The sequence below is a fragment of the Aedes albopictus genome, chromosome 3 (assembly GCF_035046485.1).
Source record: "Aedes albopictus strain Foshan chromosome 3, AalbF5, whole genome shotgun sequence".
NCBI lineage: Eukaryota > Metazoa > Arthropoda > Insecta > Diptera > Culicidae > Aedes > Aedes albopictus.
In genome coordinates, this window is record NC_085138.1 from 84,041,595 (window position 1) to 84,054,908 (window position 13,314).

The 13,314-nt window shown below is 42.8% G+C and overlaps 2 protein-coding genes across 4 annotated transcripts in view; both read left to right on the top strand.

Moving 5' to 3' along the window:
* LOC134291547 (uncharacterized) overlaps window positions 1-13,314 on the top strand; it is a gene marked incomplete at its 5' end in the record, with an annotated part of 384,123 nt that overhangs the window by 311,857 nt on the left and 58,952 nt on the right.
* LOC134291550 (uncharacterized) overlaps window positions 1-13,314 on the top strand; it is a 238,903-nt gene that overhangs the window by 216,666 nt on the left and 8,923 nt on the right. For all 3 annotated transcript variants that reach the window (XM_062859467.1, XM_062859470.1, XM_062859469.1), the window contains 4 exons: window positions 6,860-7,035; window positions 7,108-7,249; window positions 7,312-7,521; window positions 7,656-7,793. In XM_062859467.1, the coding sequence (XP_062715451.1) occupies window positions 6,860-7,035; window positions 7,108-7,249; window positions 7,312-7,521; window positions 7,656-7,793 (666 nt within the window). The remainder of the gene's footprint in view (window positions 1-6,859; window positions 7,036-7,107; window positions 7,250-7,311; window positions 7,522-7,655; window positions 7,794-13,314) is intronic.

Here is a 13,314-nt window from a genome sequence, read left to right on the forward strand (position 1 = left end):
CAGACCAGATCGTCCGGACTGGAGCTGACGAACCACGCCTCATGTACAATCGAGTCCACGGAAAGCACGAGAGAATCAGAGTCCGCTCAGGAGGAGCTCTCTGATTTGTCTTGCGTAGAATATCCTCTACGCACTGTGACACCCGCCGAGGAACCAGAATCTGCTCACAAGGAGCATTCCAAGTCGTACAGTGGTCTGCCAGATTCCACTGCAGCTACCCCGAAACACGTGAAGACCGCTCAGGATGAGCATTTTAAGCTGTCGCACGTAAAGCCATTGTGTGGTGCAACAGCTGTAACCCAATGGGAGATCATTCTGGACGAACCGCGTTTGCTGTCACATGGTGAGCTCTCACTTGTGACAGCCCTCGACCAAGTGGATTCCGCTCAGGTGGAGCCCTCCAAGCCATCAACGTGTATGAAAACACTGGTAAACCCAGCGGTGTTTCCTAAGGGTTCAACATCGGACACAATGGAGTTTGAAACTCTAGACAGCGTGAAGTTGGCTTCAGACGCTGCCGCACGTGTCACGACCTTTGACACCAACGATAAGCAGGAGAACCTACAAAGACTAAAGACCACAAGGAAGTGGCACACCAAGCCAGGGAAGCCACCACCAATGAAACTCTTGAGTCACCCGAGACTTACTCAGGAGGCGCAGTTTGGCAGTATATGGTTTGTGATGGGACATTTGCTGATTAGCGTGGTTCAGACAGCAAAATGTTTTATCAAACCTTCCAATGAGATGTCAACCATCGTCGTATTACCCACCGAGTGTCGCCATCATTCCGTTGGCGAAGGAAAAATGGACCATGGAGCTATGACACTGCCAAAATGCAGTTGTCCTCGGAGGCAGCGTCAATCTGAAGAAATACGTCAACCAACACGACGAAAACAAGGTTTGGGAAACATTCCGACAAGTCGACTACCGCTGCGTTCCGATTGCAGAGAAGACAACTGGCATGCGATACCAGTGCTTCAACAGGAGTGCTTCCAGCCTGGGGGCAGTATGTTCGCGCCCATCGGGCGCTCCGGTGGCGAAAGTGACCCACTTTCCCATAAACGCTTTGGTGCCCCGTTTTCCCCTATAAGACTGAGCAACGCCATTCCAGCTCCCACAAATGTAAACACGGCGACAGCGCAGGACCACTCACCACCGATGATGATTGATGATGACAGCTGTGAGCGAGCGCGCGTCATCGCGGCGGCACCCAGTTGGACGAACATGTGCAGGCCGCTCGTGAGTGACCGCGAGTGACTTCGTTTGAGCAGTGCAGCCAGAATGGAGGAAAGTTCCTGAATGTTCTATCCGGGAAAGTTATAGAACATTCCAGAAGCACTCTGAGGGACTATATAAGCAGCATCGCAATGCCGACAGGGGAAACAGTTTCATCTGACCCGGCTAACGGTCAAGTAGTGTTTAGTGTTAAGTGAAGTGAGTTGTACTTACAAGCGTTGGCGTGGCTTGGACAACGCCAAGTGAAGTAAATAAAGTGGTTTAAAGTGTAAACCTGTGTGTTTCTTTCTGAGGAAAGAAATTCCCCGTTTGAGGCACTGCGGCGCCTCAACATTTTGGTCCTTCGAACCGGATCAACGGAGGATTTCTGGTACCCCAGGTCTTGCGAGACTCCGTCCCGCCAGGAATCCAAGAGCTTCCCGTTTGAGACACTGCGGCGCCTCAACATTTGGTCCTTCGAACCGGATCAACGGAGGATTTCTGGTACCCCAGGTCTTGCGAGACTCCATCCCGCCAGGAATCCAAGAGCTACCCGCTTGAGGCACTGCGGCGCCTCAACAAGCACCGCATTTAGATTGCCAAAACATGTTCAGTAACATTTTTTTAAATAAAAGGCAATGTTGAAAACAACTTGTATAAATTCGCGAAATAAAATCTATCAACAGATTATGTCATCGAAATTCCTGTTAGGTATGAATCACTTAACACGGGCATTTTGAAACATAGACAATAGTCAGAATAATTATGTTTCAAACAAAGCCGTGCATGGAATAATAACATATTTAAGGATTCTCAAATAAATGCTTTGTTCGCATTAATAAATACTCCTCTTCAATGTGCTCCAAGAACACAAAGTTGGAGAGAAGCAGTCGTTCCAGTGAGAACGAAGAGCCGCAAAGAAAAAGAAGAAGAAGAAGAAGAAGAACCATGACAGCAACTAGAGAGATCTAAATTAAAAGCTACGGTTCGTGAGGACCTGTGAGGACAAGCGAAGGCGAAAGAAGCATCCTGAGTAACGTTATGATCGAATGTTAATATAGAGTGAAGGAAGAGTCGATATTCAAACTACATAGTAATGCAGTAATGGAGGAGTATAATGAAAAGATGGTGGTCAATTATGAATTTGGTCAAACCATAGTCGTCTCTAAATGACGAGATGTGGTTGCAACCATGCGAACGGGCCCTTCCGGTGTTCTGCTAGTGAGAAACAAGTGCAGGTTTATTCAAAAAACATGCAGGACCGCGAAGAAGCAAATTTCAACAGCTAAGTAAAATTTTTGAATATAACTGGCCCACGACTCTTACGATCATGAGATCGTCTGAGATTCTGGCAACGAAATGTTTCTGTTATTGGCTTAGTGCGATTGCCTAGAATCAATTGAATTACCCTGTGTTTTAGTAAATCAATAGGTTGACGAAATAATATTCCAGACGCATGTGAAGGCCGTATACAATATGAAGCTGGGAGATGGTAACCTTTTTTTTTTGGGTGTTTTTTTTGTCGAGAGGAGAAGGAAGATGTGGCATACCAGTTTAGCACCCTATGCGCAGAGATGCGAATCGTCAGCGCATCATCGAACACCGCGACCCAACCGCGACAACAATATTCGCGCTCCATCAGACATCGCGACTTCGCAACGTCGCGACGCGCACGTCGTCGGTCGTCAGCGACACGAAGACTCGAGCCGGTCGGACAGGAGAGACCGCGCCGCCGACGATCGACCTCTTTCGCATCGCAGCAACCGGGCGGCAAGCACGTGTCATCCAAAACAGGCTGGAGGCAATTTTGCGGCAATCGGCCGAAACTGTAGTGCGGAAATTTACAGTATGGACTTATCCACCGATGAACCGAATTCATCGCGGTCCGAGAATTTTGACACTAGAGCGGGGCCGTTCCAATCAGAATTGGACGATTCTGATTGGAACAGACCCCGCTCTAGTGTCAAAATTCTCGGACCGCGATGAATTTGGTTCATCGGTGGATAAGTCCATGTGTAAATTTTCATACTCGCACCAATACACTCTTTCTTACACTTTTACACAAAGATACCACCTTAGCTTACCAGGCGGCGGTGCCGTTGCTGACGCTTGCTGTTAGTATGCACTCAGAAAAAATAACACATTAAATTTAAAAGTTCTGCACTTAGATTATGACCAGTTGCTTTTACACTTGAAAACTATGTGCAGCGATATCGATTTTTTGTCGATTCAATCATGATAGAACTTATGTGCGTCGCTTTTGGTTTTCAATCGTTCAGCGTATAGGTTACATTGGAACCAATAATAAAACCATTTCCACGTGGGATTGACTTCAAAATGTAAATAAATGCAAAATTTGGATAATTCGCAATTGAGCTATCTTTATTTAATGAACAATGCACCAGATACACAAAGATAAAGCAGTTGTAGGCGAAGAGGCTGATGTGGTCCCGTCGCGAACTCTACCGTTCCTTAAGCACTTGGGAATACTGTTCCGGATACTGGTGTTGGCAGGACTGTTTCAGCCTTCAAAGTTCAATACTTTACCGTAAAGTGATCGATTCCGATGCTGCAATAGGAATTTCGTGTGAGCACTGAACATATTATAAAAAAACTAATTATGTATTTACCTTTTAAAATATCAATTATTCCAGCCGGTCAATTAAATTCAACAGCACGCTTTCGTGCAAAACATTCATCTCCTGTGCGCGCCATTTTGATTTCGTGTGTGTTTGCTTACTTTTAAATTTTATGTGCGCAAAGTTACGTATTATGTTGTTACACTAGGGATATATTATAGTAATAATAAAAGTCATATGGCTTACTCATAGATTTTATTACTTGCACATAAACGGGTGATTCTCTCTCTCGCCAGTAATCTATGTGGTTAGCGCACATAGAATCTACCAGTCGATTAAGCTGAGTGTGGGAAAACAACAGAGTTCCATGTCTTCTTGATAAAGTAGTCTTCGATAAATAGTAAATCAAAACATTTGCACCGGAAGTCAGGAACCCAAATGTTGAAAGCATCCTTGCGCTAGCTCATCTTAATGTTGACCGATTCTCGCTATTGGTGCACGTTCGGTGTAGTACTAGATTTGTAGTAATGAGTTGAATTTTAGTATGGTGAGAAGGTCAATTCTCCGTTTCTGCAATGAAATGGCGCAAATAGCGTGGGTATTATGATTCCTTGCCTAATGTGATGCTGTTTGAGCAAAAGTTTGGATAACTACACGGACAGAAATGTTGTCTGATTGATATAACTTTTTATATAGTTCTCCCAAGCTTGGGAAATATTCTTGGTATAACTGCTTCAAATGGTTATTTCACTATAATTTGATGTTTACTCCAAGCATATGTTTCGTTTGAATCAACGTCATTGAAAATCAAACATCAAATTCTTAAACCAAGCATGTATGTGATTACTTGAATCCTCAGGCTGCTGCCTCCTCAGTCACAAAGAATTTCACAAATTTATTCATTATGGCGGCGGCAGTTTTAAGTGACGACGTCGATTCTGTTGAATTCTCATAGTTTCCTTAGAATTACGGGCATCGAAGAGTTTGTAAGTATACATAAAAATTTAAGTTTTTCTTTTCTTTTATTAATATATTTTCATAACTTTCGTTTCCAGCCAACGGGTATGAAATTTCCACCGCTATTTGCAGCAAACGCGAAAAGGTCAGTGCTTTTGCCTCCATGTCTAGCGGACCGAACAAAGTAGATTGCAGGTTTGAACGAACGGCGTCGGAAATGTGGCAAACGTTTCTATAATGCTGGTATTTTAGTGAAATATGTTCCATTTAGAATATATTGCACTAGAATACTACTAATATAGAAACGTTGATTCTTAATTTGGAGCTTTTTAATGATTTTAGAAATAAAACAAACATAATTTGAACACATTTCTTTGTATGCGTAAACCAATCATCCGATATAGTTGTTTCAACCCTTAAGTTGAGGGTCAAGTTGAGCATAAACATGCTTGAATCTACCATGAGCATAAATGAACTGTCAAATCATCAAGCATAAATATGATTGATGAAAGCATAATATTGTTGAATCAACCATATTTCCAGCTCTAACCAGATCATAAACATTGCTTAACTCAAGCATCCAATATTCTTCGATCTATTATATTATGCCTGATACAATCTCAAAAAGGGATAATATAAAAGTCAGTGCATAAATATGCTTGTTTGGGAGTGAAATATGATTGACTTGACTTTATTTTTTTCTCAGTGTATGTTGTTTATGTTGCAAGAAATGAAGAAAACAACAACACTGTTGCCCAAAGTTTTGCTTAAACAGCATCAAATTAGGCAAGGAATCATAATACCCACGCGTTTTGCACCATTTCATTGCAGAAAAGGAGCATTGATCTTCTCATCGTACTAAAATTCAGCTCATTACTGCAAATCTAGTACTTCACCGATCTGTCCTATTGTTGAACGGTTCACTCCGGGAGTCAACATGTTATATTGTCTGTTACAAATTTTTCAAATTTCGTGGGAGTTTCAAAAGGGATTCTGATGAATTCCAAGGGGTTTCCAGAAATTTTTTGTAATAGTTAATAAACATAACTGTGTGTTTTGACCTAAAGCTAATTCTACACTCAATGGGTTTCAATGATGTTTCAGAGGAGTTTCAAGGCGTATCAAGGTTTTTCAAGGGGTTTCAAAAGAGTTCCGATGGGGTTTACGTGGGGTTCAGAGGAGATTTAGGGAGTTTTCAATGAAGTTTTCAGAGGAGTTTCAAGTCGTTTCAGGTGGTTCAAGGGGTTTGAGGGGCTTTCAGGGAGTTTCAAGGGGTTTTCAGAGGAGTTTCAGGGCATTTCATAGCGTTTCGAGTGGTTTCAGGGTTTCAGAGGGATTCGGAAGTGGTTTCCGAAGGTTGAAGGATGCTCTCAAAGAGCTTCCAGGGATGTTTCAGAGGGATTTTAAGGCGTTTCATGAAGTTTTCAGAGGGATTTCAGAGGGAGCTACAGAGGGCTTTCAAATGCATTTTTAGGTGGTGTCAGGGGGTTTTCGATCCTGCCTGAAACCTTTTGAAAGCCCTGAAACACCCTGAAGTCCCCAGAGAACCCTTGAAACTAACTGGAACCCCTCTAAACACCCTTGAAACCTTTCAAGATGTCGACAGATCATTGATTCAAGTCAGATTTCATCCACTTTGCACTTCATCGCAATTGTAGTGTTGAGGTAGAGTTTAAAGCTCTCACGCAGCGGCTAGCGGTTAGAACCCGGTGGGCATCATTTTTTTTTCATTTGCACTTCAATTCATTAATTTGTAAATTCAAATTTGTAGTCCAAGAAAATCTTCTTGTAAGGTTGTTTTTGCTAAAATAACAAAAAAAAGTCTTAGCACATCAAGTTACAGAAATGAACTTCTAAGAACTTGAAAGTTCCAATAAAGTTCTGAGTAGCATCTTAAGCTACTTAAGAGGCTAACAATGAGTCTTGTTGGAAGTTTGCCTCTTAAACAGCCAGAAATTTCCATTCGGATCGTTATCTGAACTCCATGGAGCCTCATATTGGGAATGCAGTCAGTTCCTCCACGCGATTCTTTCCTATTTACGCCATTGTTACGGGTAGAATTTCGTCATAGAATCTATTATAATCTCATTTGTCTCCCACTTACACAGGGACTTAAAACCGGAAAACGTAGTATTCTTCGAAAAACTAGGAGTGGTGAAGTTGACTGATTTTGGATTTAGTAATAAGTTCTGCCCCGGTCAGAAGCTGGAAACTTCCTGCGGCAGTTTAGCGTACTCGGCACCGGAGATCTTGCTCGGTGATTCGTACGATGCCCCGGCAGTTGGTAAGTGATTGACTTATACCTAGTTGATGTGTAAGAAGTTTTGGTACTAACCAGAAGTGAACATTCCTGCAGACGTCTGGTCGCTGGGTGTCATTTTGTTCATGCTCGTGTGCGGCCACCCACCGTTCCAGGAGGCAAACGACTCCGAAACGCTCACGATGATCATGGACTGCAAGTACACGATGCCGGAGCACGTGTCCGGTGGCTGCCGAAGGTAAGAGTTGAAATGTGTCTTTCTGTGGTGAAGATTATTTATTGATTTACTTTCCAAAACAGTCTCATCGGCAACATGCTGGTGCGGGAGCCGGAAAAACGTGCCACCTTGCAGCAGATCGCCCAGAATGAGTGGCTGCTCGAGGGCAGTATCGAGGAAACGCCCGAGTACCTGCCGCTCGTCAGCCGGGAACAAGTGAGCGAAGAGGATCACACACTAATCATCCAAAAGATGATCAACGGAAAAATAGCTACCAAAGAGGAAATTTTAGAGTAAGTCAATCGTACGCACCCCTTTATGCTATGAGGTCAGACTGGAAACAGAATAGTGATCAAAGTAATATAGCCTAGCGGTTTCCCCCTTAACTAATACTTCGATTTCTCGCAAATATGCTGCGCCATTACAGGGCTCTAGATCGTAATGAATACAATCATATAACGGCGACGTATTTTCTGCTGGCGGAGCGAAAATTGCGCGCCCACCGCCAGGAGGAAGCGCAAAAGCGGAAACCGGAGCTGTCGCTACCGGTGTCCAATTCGTCGAGGTAAGCATCAGCACAATCAATGCGCGAAATTCCAACACTATGTATTGGGTTTTAATTATGTGCTCTAACATTTTGGTGTTGCGTTGGTGTAATGTGTTCGTTCGTTCATACCGCTTTTCGAATTAGTGCAGTAGTGATAGAAATTTGAAATGAATGTAGATTTTGATTTTTGATTCTTTCGAGATAATCATATTGCACGCATGCATGATCAAAGTATCAAAGTAATATCCAGGACTTGCCCCCGCATAACAATTTGCAACATTGCATGTGGAGTCAAAGTTGAACCGGTGCACCGCGGTGATAATTGGGAATTGTGTTTAGATGTGTTATGAATTATGGTGATGCATGTATGTATGTAATTAAACAGTACATCTTCTTATTCTTTCTGATTTTACGTTTCCATTGGATCTTGGGCAGTCTCTTCAACTTCCGTGTTTTTTTTTTAGAATTTCCAGTGAACAGCGTTTTTTTGCCTAACTTCATTCATACTACCGTGTGCAGCATAGTTGTCCCATGTTCTATGAGAATCTCTATTAGCATGAGACGAGACAACTATGCTACAAATACAATTTGTAAAGGAAATGTCACGCCTAATGATCTGTTTTTCTTCAATTTTATCTATGGTGGTCAGTGGTCACAGTAAGCAACTATACTGCTACTGCTGCTTAATCATGTGTATGATACATTACGTTTTATCTCCTTTTATTTGTTGCCTTCTCATAAGTGCAGTGGTTTAAACTCTGTTTGGTACGCCTTATATGATTAATCGTCACAATTTGATTTTTCGCGTGATAACTATTAATTGCAGACAGGGAGGCGATTTGTCTGGGCCCATAATTTGATGGATTTAAACTGGCGGATTCTTCTTCTCTTCGATGTAACGTCCCAACTGGAACAAAGCCTGCATCTCAGCTCAGTGAACTATAAGCACTTCTACATTTTTGGAGGATTTGCCGTACGGTATCTATTGTCGACCAGCCGTCGATGAAGCCGGCTTGATAATTTCCCACGAACTCATTCGTTTTAGGTGACAGGCGACGGAAGATAGCACTTTGTAGGCAGCATTCAAAATGGTGATCGCTCTGAAGTTCTCACATTCCAAATGGGAAGGTCGCCTTTCTAGTGAATGGGGCAGATAACCCCTTTCTTCCACTCTTCCGGTAGCTCTTCGGTTTCCCAGATCCTGACTATCAACCGGTGCAGACAAGTGGCCAACTTTTGTGGGCCCATCTTCATGAGTTCAACTGCGATATCATCCTTACCAGCTGATTTGTTGGTTTTGGGCTGATTAATGGCATCCTTAATTTCTCTCAGCGTGGCAGTTAGCTCATTTCCGTCCTCTGCTGCATTGGCGTAGTCGTTCCCTCCCGTGCCTATGTCCTCCACGCCATTCAAGTGCTCGTCGAAGTGCTGCTTCAACCTTTCAATAACCTCACGGGTCTGCTGTTTCGGCTTCTGTTTATAACGTTCCACGTTCTGCCGGGTTCCTGCATTACCGCCCGTGCTGCGTTCTTCTGCTTCAAAATCGCTCTGCACTCCTCGTCGAACCAATCGTTTCGATTTCTTTCCAACGTGCTCGATGGTGCTTTCACTGTACTCCAGCAGTCCTCTAGAGAGGCCACATCGAGCTCGTCCTCGTCTGGCAATGTTGTCTCGATATTCTGGCGACATCTGATTGCTTAAGTCGCTCTAGATTGTACCGTGGCGGTCGCCGGTACCGCACATTATTGATGACGGAAAGTTGTGGGCGCAGTTTGACCATCATCAGGTAGTGGTCGGAGTCATTATTAGCGCGACGATATGTCCTAACGTCGATAATGTCGGAGATTTGCCGTCAGTCTGTCAGAACGTGGTCGATTTGCGATTCCGTCTGCTGTGGTGATCTCCAGGTGTTGGAAAAAGGTGCTAAGTATGGCCATGAGGCAGCGAAATCAAGGAGTCGTAGGTCGCTTTCGTTCGTCAGCTGGTGGGCGCTGAAATTACCAATCGTCGGTCTGAATTCCTCCTCCTGGCCTACCTGAGCGTTCAAATCTCCTATGATGATCTTGACGTCGTGGCTTGGGCAGCGGTCGTACTCGCGTTCGAGCTGCGCGTAAAATGCGTCCTTGTCATCATCGTGTGGGCTGTGCACGTTTATTATGCTGAAGTTGAAGAATCGACCCTTGATCCTCAACCTGCATATTCTTTCATCGATCGGCCACCAACCGATCACACGTCTCTGCATGTCGCCCATCACGATGAAAGTTGTTCTCAGCTCGCGAGTGTTGCCGCAGCACTGGTAGATGGTATGATTACCTCTAAACGTTCGCACCATGGATCCTGTTCAACACACATCCTTCAGTGCTACGATGCCAAACCCGCGATCCTTCAGTAGATCGGCGAGTATGCGGGTGCTCCCAATGAAGTTGAGTGATCAGCAGTTCCACGTACCGAGTTTCTAATCGCAAGTCATTTTTGTTCGCTGGGGTCGTGGGCCGTTGGTCGTGGTTCGTATTATTCTGTTGTTGATTTTCCGTTACAATGGGTTTTACGGCTGGCTCGTAGGGCCTGTCACCAACCCCCTACTTTCCGGAGGAACATAGTGCACAGTTGAGCTTAGAGTCCTTCCCTGGCACTCGGACGCTGATCAGTCGCCCCTAATATGGGTATCAGACGCTGTTGTGAGCCGCTCCTCCTGGAGAACAGACACTTAGGTTTGCAGAAGCAATCCTCCTCCCCCTCTTTCCTATCAGCTTACGACCAAAGTTTCCACCGGGGTTGGCTACCCGATCTTCCCTAAGGTTGCTCGCAGTTCGGCCTTTGCCACGTGGAAGTAGGGATAGGAGTTGTTGGGCAAAGGCTAGTGATCTCAATGGGATCTGTGTCAATCTCAATGGGATGCATAGCAAGAGCTCCTCAAATTAATTACATAAATTGTTTGTAAGTACCTACCGGATCTAAGCGCATTCGAAAGAGAATTAACTTTTCTATCCAAAAAGTGCTCGTTTGTTTCTCTACATTTCGGAATTCGTTATGAAAAAGTGAAAAAAGTGCACTTTGTTTATATTACGCTAAGGCACTTTTTGACGGATTTCACTCTTTTCATATGATTCTCATTACTGCCACCAGCAGTGGTGGAAATTGATCGCGAACGTGTGCTTACGCGCTACAAAAAAATGCCATCGCATCGCAAACCTTTGCTGTGCGATGTTGTTCGTACAGTATCGGACAATAAAAATGCACCAAAGCCGTTTTCCCATACAAACTAGTCAACTTTAGATTACCATATCTCAGTTACTTCTAAACCGATTTTTTTCATTTTTATGTGACGAACTACAAAACATTTCAATTTTCAAAAACTGTTGAAAAAGTTCAGTGATAACTATTGTTACAAAAGTTACAGATGGGTTGAATTTTGACAATAAAAATGCACCAAGACAAAAAATGTTATAGCAAAAAATGGTTACGTCATATCATTATGGTGTCTTCGGCAAATATGTTTCTTGTGTTATGACGAATAAGTTTGCTTAACAGACCAACATGATTTGACTTCAACATTTTTTGCTATACAATTTTTTGTCTTGGTGCATTTTTATTGTCAAAATTCAACCTATCTGTAACTTTTGTAACAATAGTTGTTACTGAACTTTTACAATAGTTTTTGAAAATTGAAATGTTTTGTAGTTCGTCACAGAAAAATGAAAACAATCGGTTGAGAAGTAACTGAGATATGGTAATCAAAAGTTGACTAGTTTATATGGGAAAACGGCTTTGGTGCATTTTTATTGTCCGATACTGTACGTCTGTGGCTCACGGTCGTACGACACGAACGCCAACGAGTGCATCGCATCTTTTGCAAGCGCGATGCTTTTTTTATTTTAGAGGTTCGCGGCCGATATTTCTGTAATGAAATCAAATATTGGTAAACTTTTTCGTCGATATCATTTATTGGAATTATACCTGACCAGTATAATAAAAAAAAAAAACACCCAACTAATTACCTTTAAGTGAACAAAAAATGGCAACAAACCAAGTGTTCTACATTGTGATCTTTCCGGCGAACCAACTGCGATTCTGCTCGTTCGACATTTGTTTTGTGTTGGTTCGTCGATCCGGGAAATCGTGAACCGTTCTCTCTTTTTGGGTTCGCGAGCGCGTGAGCAAAGATTGTGTTTGATGCGAACCAAAAAACACGTCAAGCGCATGATGCTTTCCACCACTGGCCACCAGATGCGGAGGGATCGTTAGCTTCCGTCAAATAAGCCTATTGCGCGAATTGAGCCTTAACCGTGCCAAGTCAAAACTGAAAATTACAGAGCGACTCGTGTTCAGTGTTGGGTAGCGCTTAACATCAATTTCGGTAGGGATCCAAGCCATTTGGGCAGTGGCTTCTATTTTGGGCACTTTCCGCTATAACTCAGTCAATTTTGAATTAATTGAAACAATTTCCGGAACGCGGTGAGATGGCTATACCGTCAGTGTACCAGTAGCCGCTCATGACCCAAAAGCCGCTCACTATTGCAAAAACCAAGTTTTCACGCATATATACACTTTTTTCTTCGCGGATTTTCTTGGACTACATGAATTAGATGAGAGCAAAGCCATTTTATGCAATATTTACCGAAAAACATAAGTTTTAAAAAGAAAACCAAGAAATTTTTTGAGCGGCTATTGGGCCCAAAAAATTTGTAGGTAATTTCATGTGTTCCAATAACCACTCACACAAAAAAATACGTGAAAATCGTAAAATCTGTCGATTTTAGTACACAGTGTATTTAATCACTATTATACGCTCCCGCTGAACAGAAAAAAAACTAATTGTAAAAACAAAGAGTTGCAAATATAACGCACTTTTCCGGAAAAGTCTATTTAAAAGATGGCATAAATTTGTTCATGAGCGGATTAGGACCACTTAGGTCTCACACCAACTGTAAAAAAATCATAGTTTAACGAAAAAAATCTACATTAGTCTTGATTTGTATCTGATTGTACTTAGATTGAACTAACATAAAATGCAAAAAAAAAACATTACAAATTGGCTTAACAGTCATTCAACAGATGATGTTCTTCTGCGAAACTGGCCTTAGATGAGCGGAATCTGGTAAGGTACACCGGGGCAAGTTGAAACGGGTGGGGCAAGATGAAACAGCGGGTTAACATGATGTTTCCTAATGATGATAAACAGTTCGATCGCCATAACACATAGTTTTTTATTCAAACAATCTTTTAGCGAAGGATAAATTTCCAAATTGTGTTGAAATCTATTTCAAAACTTCGTGTTTCATCTTGCCCCACCCGTTTCAACTTGCCCCGGTGTACCTTACCCTGATGATAGTATCTAACCGTTTACAAAATGACAAGTCAATTGGTTTAAAATTGACTGAGTTATCGCGGAAAAGTGCCCAAAATAGAAGCCGCTGCCCAAGTGGCTCGGTATCCTACCATCACAGACAAACAGACGTAACACTCTTAAAAACGGCTTGGTACATGCATTTAACGATCAATTCAAATTTCTTTTTATTTGCGCGATCGTTCCACCAGA